The following is a 12,921-nucleotide window of genomic DNA, read 5'->3' as shown; positions in this document are numbered from 1 at the left end:
CCTTTTCTGGGTGCTGAGTCAGCTCACAGCCACCCATCCCTGGGGAAACCTGCTGGAAAGTCAGTTCAGGCCACGGCTGCCTAGCCCGGGACTGGACAAGGTCAGGTGAGCCGAGAGGCCCCACCCCAGGCTCGGGCTCCAGTTCCAGGAGAAGCAGACGAAGGATGTGATTAAGGAGTGTCAGGAGGGCATGTGAGACCCGCCACAGGGACACAGACCTGGCCCAAGCCACAGGGCAGCTACTGCGCCAGGAGTACCTTCTCGAGGCCTGGCTGACGCCCAGGGCAAAGTCCGGCCCGGGCCCCACTCCAAGCCAAGAGCCCTTGGGACTAGGCAATCTCACCATACGGGTCTCGCAATAAAAAACCTGCGCCTGCGCCGCCTTCTGCAACTGCTGCCAGAGACGGCCAGGCGGCCTGGAGCAAAAGGAGGTCAAACCCAGGTGTGGGGTGGCACAGCCACGGCTCTCTCTGTCCACGTCGTGGTCCAGTCAGGAGCCACCGGGCCCAAGGCTGACGGGGGCATCGCCTTTCAGGCCACAGATCCTCATGTAGTCCCAGTCACCCCAGCGGGGGGCCCGTTACCAGCAAGAGGCCTTGGCCGGGTGACTCCGGCGCGGCCTGGGGCTAGAGTTCCCCCGAAACCAGCCGACGGGCTTCAGGAGGCTCCCCCAGGCCCTGGATCCTCGGTGGAATCGGGGGCGTGGCCCCTGCGGAGTCACACCAGCCCTAAAGCGGCCCTCAGAACCCAGCATCTTGTCAGAGCAGAGTCCCGGAGAGCGGGGCCACCGGATTTCCCTCGGGACCAGGCCTCCGGGTCTCTCTCGGGGCAGGGCCTGTGAGGCTGCGGCCCGCGTCTGGGGTCCGTCCAGAAACAGGCCCCCCACCCCGCTCCGGCGACCTCAGGGCTGGGCCCGGCTCCTGAGCCACTGGCTCCTCAGCGCCCTCACCTCCTGCCCATACCACTCGTGTAGCCGGGCGAAGGAGGCCGCGTGGAGGGGCCCGTTGGGCGCCGAGGCCCGCCGCCGGGGGGGCAGGGGCGGGGGCACGGGGCCAGGCCGCGCGCCGGCGGGGGGCTCGGCGCTCCACACGGCACAGCCGTTCTCCTTGGGCGGGAGCGCGCGGGGCCGGCGCGGGGGCAGCGGGCAGCCCCCCGCCCGCACGGCCGCCAGCTGCTGCTCCAGCTCGCGCACCACGAGCCGCAGGTAGTCGAAGCTGGCCCGCGACAGCGCCTTCACCCAGCCCTCCATGGCGGCCTGGCTCTCGGCGGCCAGCACGTAGGTGCGGGCCCGGGCGCCCGCGAAGCGCACGGCGAAGGCGAACTCCTCGGCGGCCTCCACCAGCTCCACCGTGCAGCCCTCCAGGATGATGACGCCCACGGGCTCGCGGCTGGCCGCGTCCTCGAAGTAGAAGAGCATGTTGCCGCGCAGCACGAACCAGCGGCGGTGGTAGGCCGCGTGCCGGCCGCCCTTCTTGTACAGGAAGCCCGCGTTGTCCACCGGGGCGTCGCAGGTGGCGTAGAAGGCCAGGCTGCGCTCGTTCAGCTTCATGGCGCCGGGGGCCGGGGCCTGTCCCCAACCAGCACAGCGGTTACTCACGCGGCCGGCCGCCGCCACCGGGTCACCCGGCGCCCCACCCCCCCACCCCCTGCCGCGGCCTGGCTGCCACCCTCCACGCCCCTCTTGCGCAGGCGAGGACGCTGAGGCTCCCCGGGCAGAGGCGGCCTGCCCCGGCTCACACAGCTCTTCAGGAACAGAGCCAGGGCCCAAACCCTGACCGGGCCCAGAGGCCGCCTCCAAAAGAATACTGTGGATGACTAGCGCATGCCAGGCGTTTTACAGATATTAACTCATTTAATCTCGCAGCAAACCTCAGCTGGCAGGGCCTAGCATCACCCCTGTTTGATCGATGGGGGAACAAAGGACAGAGAGGTTAGTCCCCAGCAGAAGGGCACAAAGCAAGTTGGGCGGAACTGAAATTCAAACCCAGGCCTCGGGTTCAGGCACTGCTGTTTTCATCATCCCCTGAAACCAGACCGGCTGTCTCTCTGTGGTCCCTTTCAGGTCCCAGCTCTGCTTTCATAACTCAGCTTTGACTTGCCTGGCCATGAAATGGGGATATGAACGGAACCTATTTCAGAGGGCTGCAGAGACTCCAGTCATCAAACATTTATTAAGCACCTACTACGTGCCAGGTACCGTTCCAGGCACTAGGAATAGAGCAGTAACAAGATCACTGCCCTTGTGGTACTGACATGCTGGTGGCAGGTGAGGAGGGCAGACAATTAACCAACAGGTGAAACGTCTGCCAGATGGTCTTCAGTGCTGTAGAAAATACAATGCAGGGAAGGGGCCAGGGTTTTAGGGACAAAAGGAATGTTTGATTTTAATGAGAGTCAGGAGAGTACTGAAAAGTAACATCTGAGCAGAGACCTGAAGAAGGTGAGGGACATACCAGGCTGAGGGAACAACAAGTGCAAAGGCCCTGAGGTAGGAACCTGCTGCTGTGCTTGAGGAACAGCCAGGAGGCCGGTGAGGCCAGAGCAGAGTGAGGAAAGGGAGAGGCAGAAAAGGCTGTTATGAAATGATCCAGGTAAAGGGGACAGGGCTTGGCCCACACTTACAGGGAGGGGATGGGGAGAGCATCGTGTACTCACTTAAAGCAGAGGGCTCTAATCCTATACATTTGGCCCAGTGATTTTTATCTACTTCCCTGAAAGAGTACATGATGGGGGCAACATTGGCCAGACAGGACTTATTGGGAGGTGGACTGTGGGCCCCCAACGTGGCCATACCTTCCCTGGGGGTTTTCCATGGCCACTTCATTGGGGCTTCTGTATAGGACAGTAGCTATATTTTTCAAGAGACAGAGCATGTAAAGTCCCTGGATTGCAGAAGGTGCTCAATTAACATTCATTCCCCAGCCTGGGTGTTGCCTTACTCAGGGCTTGGAGGAATGAGGTATGGCTGGTGACTCTCCTGGGAGCATCTGGCCATAGTGGGGCCCAGCCAGGCAACCAGGGCAGAGGGGGCAATTGCTTCCAACTGAATCCACCTCATCTAACTTGCCTGGGCAGTCAAGGAAGGCTTCCTGGAAGAAGCAACACAAGCTATGACTGACCTAGCAGCAGGGCCAAGGCCAGAGGCCCTGAGCCTCAGGGTGTTTAATCCCTGCTCTGCCTACCTGACAGACTGCAGACACAGGCTGCCCTGCTCTAAGCCTCAGTTTCTCTCTCTGCAAAACAGGACTCATGCATTCTCCCCAACACCCCAACAACTCCATGTGGACCCTGGCTCCATTTCTCACAGGAACCACCCACCCTACTTGCCCCCATCTCCCTCCTACCTCTCAGGCCACCGCTTGCCTCCCTGCCCTCTGCCCAGTCTGATCTCGGCTTGCTCTTCTCTGGGTTCAAATGTCAGCTCTGTAGTGTCCAGGATGCGTGACCCCGGGCAAGCGTTAAGCTTCTCTGGGCCTTTGTTTCCACATCTGAAAAATGGGATCATAACAGCACCTAAGTCAGGGTGTTGTGACAATGACATAGTGACTATGTAGAAGGCACGGAGCATGGTGCCCGGCACACAGCACACACTCAGCAGTGGTAGCTGTAGACATTCTTCGCAGCCTTGCCAAATGCTCTCCTCAGCACTCCGTCTCAGCAAATGGCTTTAGCTTCTCCCCTCACCGCCACTCTGCACCCATCAGGCCCAGTTGATTCCCACCCCCCGCAATTCCAAATCAGTGGCCTGATCTCTGCCCTCTACCACCTCCCCACTCTAGGTCTCTATTGTCACTCGCCCAGACAGCTGCAGTCACCTCCTGTCTCCCTGCTTCCACACTTGCCCCTTCCCTGTCTGTGTTCTTCAAGGTAAGAGCCAAACTCCCTCCTAGGCCCCTCCCCTGACCCCACTATAATCCATTCCCCACAGAGGGATCCTGTTAAGATAAGTCCAACCACACTCCTCCTCCACTATAAACTCTCCCATGGCTCCCTACTTGTCCCAGTATTAAATTCGGTCCTCCCCATGGCCTCCAAGTTCCCCTCCCCTGCCTCTCTCCCCCTTGCTCATTCAGCTCCAGCCACCCTGGCCTCTTTACTGTTCCTCAAACACAGCAGCCTTTGCCCCTCTGTCTGGACTGCCCTTCTCCTAGCTTCACATGGCTGACTTCTCATCCTTCAGTTTCAGCTTGACCATCACCTCCTCAGGGAAGCAGTCCCTGACCACCCTGTACACGTGAGCCCCCACCCCCATCCCCTGTCACTCTCCTATACGCCAACCTGAAATTACCTGGGTTGTCTTTGCCTGTTCTAGGAGGGCAGAGGGCTTTTTGCCTGGATTCCAGTGCCTGGCATGTAGTTGGTGCTCAAATACCTGTTGAATGAGTCAGACGATTATCTTCTGAAACCTCTCAAAAGGGATCTTCTGATCCCTCCCATAAGAAGGGATCTATTCCTCAACCCGCACTCATAGATGTGGAAAATGGAGACCGAGAGGTGAAGTAACTTGCCAAAGGCACAATGCTGTACCCAGAGTCATATGCTCTAGGCAACCAGCACAAAGGGGCTGATCCTGGGGTCTCCTCACCCCATTAACAGCCAAGGAAGAGCAATTTACCTGATGCTCAGCAGCCCTCCTCCCGCTACTGCCCAAATGGGGCCAGCCTGGCCCAAGGTCACCAGCCAACCCTTGCCTCCTCCAGCCCAGCTAAAAGCGAGAGGGAAAGAAGCAGCAGGGGTGTGGGCTCTGGCCTCTGGGAGGTTCTGGTCACACACTTATCTCCTCACACTCATGCTGTTTTCCAGGAAGTTCAGAGTCCGCTATGGGCACTGCTGTTGATTCAACAGCCCATGGCCAGGCAGGAAGCTAGAGGGAGCCTGGCCTCCCTCTGGTTCCAGGGCCAAGCTGTCCCCTCGGCTTAAGACTGTCACTTCACTTTCGCCAGCCTCAGTTTCTTCATCCGCCAAATGGGCTGTGGAGTGGGTCCAATGGGCTAGAACAAGGAAAACCCACTGGCAAACTATGGGAAAGGCACCAAAAGCACTGCCTCAGTGAGTCAGGCTGAGCCTCACTTATAAAATGAGAATATTAATATCCATCCCTCTGGGAAGGACTGAATAAATCCTGATGAGCCATTCTGCAAAATGTTTAGCAGGTAGTGAGCATTCAGGAAAGATGCTGTCCAAAATGGCAAATAATTAGCTCAAGGTCTCCAGGGACACAGCTGACCCAGAACCCAGGACTCTGGGGAAATTGAGACATGGCAATTTGGCACACAATTCAAGAAGCCAGACCGCAGGTGCTGAGACTGAATCCAGCTGCCACAAGTGTCCCCTAACAGTGGGCATGGGGGACAGGGTGTGGCAGCTACAGGCAGAAAAAACGTGCGGAGAACCCTGAAGAGCGCCTGACCAGCGCTTCCCCGAGCAGGGCCACAGGGACGCCAGGACCCCCGCCCCAGGCTCTAGGCTGCCCCGCAGGTTCTCCAGGTCTGGCACTGTTCCTGGCTGCCCTCTGTCCCTTTGTGTCTGGTGTGTCCCTTAAAGAACATCCAGAGCTCCAGATGAGGTGGTCAACGGCAGAAGGTGGGAGCCAGAGTTCCCCCAGAGGCGGAGGCCCCTTACGGGGCGGGGGATCACCGGCCAAGTTCGGCCCCGGGCAGCTGGGATCCCTAATGGGTAAATTACCAGTGACGTGGAATCGCAAACGAGCAGCTGTCCAGCAGAGGTCTCCCCAGACGGCCGGGGGACCCCGAGGCCCACGACGGCCCGAGCCCGGTCCCGCGTCCCCTTGCAGGGCCGCCCGTAGGTTCCCCCACCAGGCCGGCCTTACCTCGCGGAGCAACCTAGGGAGGCGGCGGCGGCAGCGGGACGGGATAAGCGGGGCCAAAGGCGGCCCGGCCATGGCCCGGGACCCACTCGGTGGCGGCGGCGGCGGCGCTTTGTCTCCGGGGCCGCCCGGCCGGCGCAGCCGCGGGAGAGCGCCACTCGGACGGAAGGAGGCGGGGACAGCCGAACTGTCCGCGACCCGCGGGCGCGCCCCTTTAACCCTTCCCAACCCACCCTTGCCAGGCCCGCCCCCGCGTTCGTCCCACCCCCGGATTGGCCAGCCCCGGCTCGACACGCCTCCTGGGTTCGGCACGCCCCCGTTGGCACGCCCCCAAACTACTCTTAAAGGGACCGCGACTAGTTCACGAACACCGCCCCCCCCCCCCCCCCCCACGCCGTGCCTTATCCCAGAAAAGAGGCCTAGATCCCTGAGATCCCACGCGCTTCCATGGGTAAGGACAGAGGGCGGATTCGCCCGGAAAAAACCTCTGGGGTCTTGGGCGGGACCAGTCGTTGCAGCCCTAGGCCTGGAGTCAGAGCTCCTCCCTGGCTAGCGTTGCTAGGTTTCGCAAATTTAACTCCCTGCTAAATCTGACAAACAACTATGCTGAAAATTTGTAATTTATTTTAAAAATCTGAATACAGCACATTTTGGACGTTTTTACAAAGTCAGTAGAGGACTGTATTATATGCATAGGGTACCTGGCAACCCTACCCCTTGCCCCATTGAAGAGGGAAAGTTCACTGAATTGAGTTGGAAAGGCGTGAATTCAAGTCCCCCTGAGTCATTTATTTAAGCACTGTGGGCCTTTGAGAAGTCACTTCACTTCTGTAGGCCTGTTTCCTCAGCTGTAAAATAAAGACATTCATTGTATGTAAAGTTCATGGCACACAGTAGGTGCTGTCTGCAAACAGGAATTGCTTTTATTTTTGTTCCACACAAAATAATACAGTTCTACCTCCCTGGACCTTTGTTTATTTCCTGCTCTTGCTGCCCCCTCCTCACCACCCTCCAGGCCTCAGTCATTGTCCAGTCCTGGCCTGAGGACAGGAGAAGAAACAGGACAGACCAGGATCATTTATTCATTCTATAGCCTCTTACTAAGCGCCTACTGTGTGCCAGTCACTGTTCCTGAATCAGCCAACAAATGAGTTCTGGAAATGATTTGCACCTGGAAGATAATCAGCCACAGCAGTGGGGTAGAAAGAATGAGAGTGAGGTTTTAGACCTCAGAGAAAAGTCTGTCTGAGGAGCAGAGACCTGAATGAAGTGAGGGAGACCATTATCCCAGGCAGAGGAAACAGCCAAGTGCAAAGGCCTGAGATGGGACCATCCCAAGCCTGTTTGAAGCACAGAGAGCCGGCCAAACTGGGGCTGGAATCAAGTGAACAAGTGGAAGAATGGTAGGAAATGAGGTCAGAGAGTATTGGTAAAGCCCGGTTGCTTAGGGCCTTGTGGGTCATAAGAAAGATTTATTTTGAGAAGCATGGGGAGCCATGGGAGGGCTTGGAGAACATGAGAGTAACATTGTCTGTCTTAGGTTCAGTATGGTCCCTGGATGCTATGAGGAGGATGGAGTGATTGTAGGGAGCAAGGGTAGAGGCCAGGAGACCGGGGAGGATGCTATTTTGGTCGTCTAAGCAGTGGAAGCGGAGAGGAGTGGTTGAATTCTGGAGCTTACCTGATAGTAAAGCCAGCACAGAGGAAAGTAGGGCCAAAACCCACAGCCTGAAGAGAGACAGATACCTAATGGTACCTGATATTGGCCAAGCCCCTGAATCCAGCTGTTACAGGTGCCATCATAATTCTTCAGCAGGGAAAGGCAGGCTGGAATTTCCCCGAATGTAGACACTCACTACATAGGTAAGGAATATGCCAGGCACAAAGGAGTTTTGGTTTTGTGGGGAAAATCTCCCCGAGGTCCGTGCACCTTGGCTCTCGGAGCCCTTTCTGCTACGTTTAGGTTCGGCATGGGTGAAAGAGGCAGAACTCGGAAAGCAAGAGCCCGGCGTCCTTTTTAAAAAATTCCTTATTATTTATTTTAATTTTAATTGAGATGAAAATCACATAACAAAAAGTTAACCATTTTATTTGTTTGTTTGTTTTATTTTATTTTATTTTTAAGTAATCTCTACACCCAACGTAGTGCTCAAGCTCACAACCCCGAGATCAAGAGTTGCACGCTCCACCGACTGAGCCACCTAGGTGACCCCAAAATTAACCATCTTAGAGTAAACATAATCTATAGCATGGTGACTAGTTGATAACACGGTTTGTATAATTGAAATTTGCTAAGAGAGTTGAACTTAAATGTTATCACACACACACACACACACACACACACACACACAATGAAACACATTGATGAATGTGTTAACTAGAGTAGAGGAATCCTTTCACAATATTTATATATTTCAAAACATCAGTATGTATGCTTTAATATCTTACATTTTATTTGTCAGCTATACCTCAATAAAGCTGAAATAAATAAAAGAAAAAAGATACGGCTTCCAACTTTAAAAAGTCACCAGCACAAAATAAGCAATTCAGTGAAATTGAGTACATTCATGATGTTGTATAATCACCAACACTATCTAGTTGCAGAACATTTCTGTCACTCCAAAATAAAACCCCACATCCATCAGCAGTCACTCCCCATTCTCCCCTCCTCCTAGCCCCTTGGCAACCATCAATCTACTTTCTTTTTTTTTTCCCCCTGGAGGTAGTGTTGACACACAATGTTATATTATTTTCAGGCGTACAACATAGTGATTCAACAACTCTGTACTTCTGCTCTGTTCACCACAAGTGTAATCACCGCCTGTCACCATGCAACACTGTTTTTTTTTTAAGTTTATTCACTTATTTTGAGAAAGAGCTCGCGCATGCACACAGGCGAGGGGGCAAGGGGCAGAGAGAGAGGAAGAGAGGGGCACCTGGGTGGCTCAGTTAGGCATCCGACTGCAGCTCAGGTCAGCTTTGGCCGCAGCGAACAGCTGAGCATCTTTGCAGCTGGGAATTGGGGAAGCTGGAGAAGGGGCCGTGATTCAGAAGTCTGGAAAGGGGAATTGGAGAACCAGAACTGGGATGGCTGCCATCACCAGTCCTGATGATTTTACCTCCAAACCATGTCCGAGTCTGTCACTTCTCCATCTCTGCCACCACTTCCCCGTCCCAGGCCACCATCAGCTCTCACCAGGATGACTGCCGTAGCCTTCTCTCAGTCCCTCGTCTGCCCCTCCAGCCGCTGAACCTGCTGAATTCATTTTCCACTGAGGGAATCCTAGTAAAACTTAGGGCACACCAAGTTATGGGACCCTTCTGCTCAAAGCCTTTCCGTGGCTCCCCACTGACTCAGGAGCAAGTCCACCACATTCCCGTGAGTGACAAGGCCCTACTCGTCCTAGTCTCTGCCCCCCCCCCCACCCCTAGCGCTTAGATGCGTGGTTTCCTATCCCCACTCCCTCAGCTTCAGCCACCTGGCTTCCCTCTGCTCCCACAATGCACCATGCTCTGGGCCTCTGCACATGTGGCTCACTTCCAGGCCCCTCTCTCACATCCTCACTCAGCCATTGCCTCTTCCAGGCATGTGACCCCAACCCCACCCCACTTAGTCCAATGCCTTTGTTTCCTCCAGTCATTCTTTCCAACATTTATCGAGCATGACTGTGTCCCAGGCACAAGGGATATAAGTTAAAAAGACAGACAGGGGGCACCTCGGTGGTTCGGTCGATTAAGCACCCAACTCTTGATTTAAGCTCAGGTCATTATCTCATAATTCGTGAAATCGAGCCCCACATCAGGCTCTGTACTGACAGCTTGGAGCCTGCTTGGGAATCCCTGTCTCCTTTTCTTTCTCTGCCCCTCCTTCCCTCAAAATAAATAAAGATAAGCTTTAAAAATAGAATTTTAAAAAATAAATTAAATAATTAAATTAAATTAAATTAAATTAAAATAAATTTAATTTAAAAAAAGGACATGTAAGTTCCTTTCATAGCGGCAAAGTTCATAGCGGCAATATTCCCAATAACCAAAAGGTGAAAGCAAATCCAAGTGTCCATCAGTGGGTGAATGGACAGGGGCACCTGGATGACTCAGTGGGTTAAGTGTCCAACTTCAGCTCAGGTCATGGTCTCACAGTTCATGAGTTTGAGCCCCTCATTGGGCTCTCTGCTCTCAGTGCAGAGCCTGCTTCAGATCCTCTGTCCCCCTCTCTCTCTGCCCCTATCATTCTCTCTCTCTCTCAAATAAATAAACATTAATGGGACACCTGGGTGGCTCAGTTGGTTGGGCATCTGACTTCAGCTCAGGTCATGATCTCACAGTTTATGAGTTCAAGCCCCGCAGCAGGCTCTGTGCTGACAGCTTGAAGCCTGGAGCCTGCTTCAGATTCTCTTCTCTCTCTCTCTCTCTCTCTCTCTCTCTCTCTCTCTCTCTCTCTGCCCCTCCCCTGCTCATGCTCTGTCTCTCTGTCTCTCTCGCTCTCAAAAAAAAACATTTTTTAAAAATTAAAAAATAACAAAATAAGTAAACATTAAAAAATGGATGATGGGTAAATAAAATATGGTACATCCATTAAATGGAATATTACTCAGCCCTAAAAAGGAATGGAGTTCTGGGTCATCTGGCTGGCTCAGTTGGTAAAACACACAACTCTTGATCTTGGGGCTGTAAGTTTGAGCCCATGTTGGGTGTAGAGATTACTTAAAAATGAAATATTTAAAAAACAAATAAAAATAAATAAAGTGGTCAATTTTGTGCCATATGAATTTCACGTCAATAAATTGTTTTTAAAAAAAGAGAGAGGGGGACGTCTGGGCGGGTCAGTCAGTTAAGGTCTGACTTCGGCTCAGGTCATGTTCTCATGGTTCATGGGTTCAAGCCCCGCATTGGGCTCTGTGCTGACAGCTCAGAGCCTGGAGCCTGCTTTGGATCCTGTGTCTCTCTCTGTCTCTCTGCCCCTCCCCTGCTCACACTCTGTCTCTGTCTCTGTCTCTCAAAAATAACAAATAGGGGCGCCTGGGTGGCGCAGTCGGTTAAGCGTCCGACTTCAGCCAGGTCACGATCTCGCGGTCCGTGAGTTCGAGCCCCGCGTCAGGCTCTGGGCTGATGGCTCGGAGCCTGGAGCCTGTTTCCGATTCTGTGTCTCCCTCTCTCTCTGCCCCTCCCCCGTTCATGCTCTGTCTCTCTCTGTCCCAAAAATAAATAAAAAACGTTGAAAAAAAAAAAATTAAAAAAAAAAAATAATAACAAATAAATGTTTAAAAAATTAATAATAAATAGAAAAGAAAAAAAGAGAGAGAGATAGACAAGTGCTCCTCCCCTCCCTTATCAGAGTGGGAAGAAAATGAAGCAACACTCATACAATACATTAGATGAAGTTAGCTGTCAAGGAAAAAAATAAGGAAAGGGCAGAACATAGGAATTGTGAATATCATTTTGCCATTTTAGCTTGGAGGAGCCAAGGAAGACCTCCCTGAGAAAGCGCTTTTCAGTAAAAACCTGAAGAAAATAAGGTCACAAGCCATGCAGATATCCAGAGGGAAAAGCATTCCTGGCAGAGGGAACAGCAAATGCAAAAGCTCAGAGGCGAGAAACATCAAAATGGCCAGTGTGGCTGGAGAAGAAAGAGCAAGAAGAGAGGAGAGATGAGATCAGGAGGCCCGTGGGTTTTTCTCAGAAGCCTAGGAGATGAGGAAGAACTCATAAGGAGGCAAAGGGGCACATGAAGTAGGAGGAAAAAAAAAAAAAAACAGGAGAAATCAAGTGTAGGCAGTGTACTTGGGTTTGATGACTCTGTGCCTAACCTGTGACATTATCCCGACCTCCGTTAGAAGATGGGTCCACGAGGGCAGGGAGTTTGGTCTGCTTTGCTCACAGCGCCTGGCACAGTATTGGGCACATAGTAGGTGCTAGGCTGACTCAGGGCCTGAGCCGGTCCTCCTGTGAAGGTGCCCACAGGACGTGCCATCTTGTATCCAGATCTCGCCTCCCCTCCTTGGCTCCGTCACCAGCAGGGGAAGACCGAGCGCCAAGCTGGGGTCTGAGGCAGAGATTCTTTCCACGGCGGCTGCCCCACCCCAACAATGGGCAGGACCGGCCAGCCCCAAGAAGGAACTGAAACTGTCCTTCACCACAGCACACTGGCCTGGCACACCGCGCACCCGGGGGCACGTGGGGGGAGGGGCGGGGAGTGGCAAGAAGGTCTGGAGTCCCTGACTCCAAGGGCCCCTCCTCCCGTATATGTGCACCACCAGGCTGAGGCTGGGTCCTGAGTGGGAGCGAATTTTGCCGAAGGCACAGAGACCTGGAAGGTCTTGCCAGTTCGCTCCATAGCATTGCCAACTCCTCCCCTCATCCCCTCCCTCTTGTAAGGGGGCTCTCTTTCCTCCCTCCCCAAATCCTCTCCTGGCTGCTTACCCCCCAAATTCCTGAATCCTTTCTCCCAAGGATTTAAACCTCCTCTGAGTTTCGCCTGCTCGTTAGTTAGTTAGTTAGTTAAAAGTAGGCTCAAAAAAAAAAAAGTAGCCTCCACACCCAACTTGGGACTTGAACTTGTGACCCTGAGAACAGACTACAGTGTCTGTAGTGCTCACCATTGTATCCCCAGTACCCGGAACAGTATCTGGCACATAGTAGGGGCTCAAGAGATCTCAGCCCAACGGGCAGAATGTTTTCCTGCCCCTGAGGAGCCCCAGCTTCTTGCAGCCTGCCCGACACCCGGGACTCCACACTTCCAACCCCAGGACCATGTCCTTGTCTCCCGTTTCAGGCAGGAGAGGCCCATGAGGAACCTTTGTGGGGTAGGGTTCCCGAGAGGACCCACTGGTGTTCTTTGGCAGGAGTCCCTCAGTTGCTAAGTGGCTAAAAGCTGCACACAGACAGGCTTCAGCCAAAGAAGAATTGAGTGACTCACGTGGTGAAGAAGTCTGAGAGTAACTGCTTTTCGGGTCTAGATGTAGACATTATCGTCAGGACTCTGTTTCTGTGCCTCTGAGTTTTGCTTTGCTCTGAGTGTATTCATTCTGAGGCAAGATCGCTCTCCAGAAGCTCAGAGCCTATGTCCTCCCAGCTCTAAAATTTTAGAATGGTAT

General features: G+C 53.6%; 1 protein-coding gene across 5 annotated transcripts; it reads right to left on the bottom strand.

Annotated features, from left to right (window-relative positions):
* PHETA1 (PH domain containing endocytic trafficking adaptor 1) lies at window positions 1–6,010 on the bottom strand. 5 transcript variants are annotated; one of them, XM_058691240.1, is made up of 5 exons: window positions 5,831–6,010; window positions 4,774–5,018; window positions 4,289–4,372; window positions 3,345–3,488; window positions 1–1,567 (listed from the first exon to the last, which is right to left on the bottom strand). In XM_058691240.1, exon 5 carries the CDS (start codon window positions 1,547–1,549, stop codon window positions 902–904), a length of 648 nt encoding a protein of 215 aa, XP_058547223.1. In that variant the 5' UTR covers window positions 1,550–1,567; window positions 3,345–3,488; window positions 4,289–4,372; window positions 4,774–5,018; window positions 5,831–6,010; the 3' UTR covers window positions 1–901. The 5 variants fall into 5 exon arrangements, with proteins under 5 accessions (XP_058547223.1, XP_058547224.1, XP_058547222.1 ...); XM_058691241.1 differs by having other exon boundaries at window positions 4,786–5,018; XM_058691239.1 differs by lacking the exon at window positions 4,774–5,018.
* Window positions 6,011–12,921: the final 6,911 nt, after the last annotated feature.

This window comes from Neofelis nebulosa, chromosome 11 (genome assembly GCF_028018385.1).
Source record: "Neofelis nebulosa isolate mNeoNeb1 chromosome 11, mNeoNeb1.pri, whole genome shotgun sequence".
NCBI lineage: Eukaryota > Metazoa > Chordata > Mammalia > Carnivora > Felidae > Neofelis > Neofelis nebulosa.
The sequence above is the reverse complement of the archived record's forward strand: the minus strand, read 5'-3'. Positions and strand labels throughout refer to the sequence as shown.

Excerpts from the sequence above, each read along its gene's own strand:
- PHETA1 (XM_058691240.1), bottom strand. The coding sequence starts at position 1,549 with ATGAAGCTGAACGAGCGCAGCCTGGCCTTCTACGCCACCTGCGACGCC.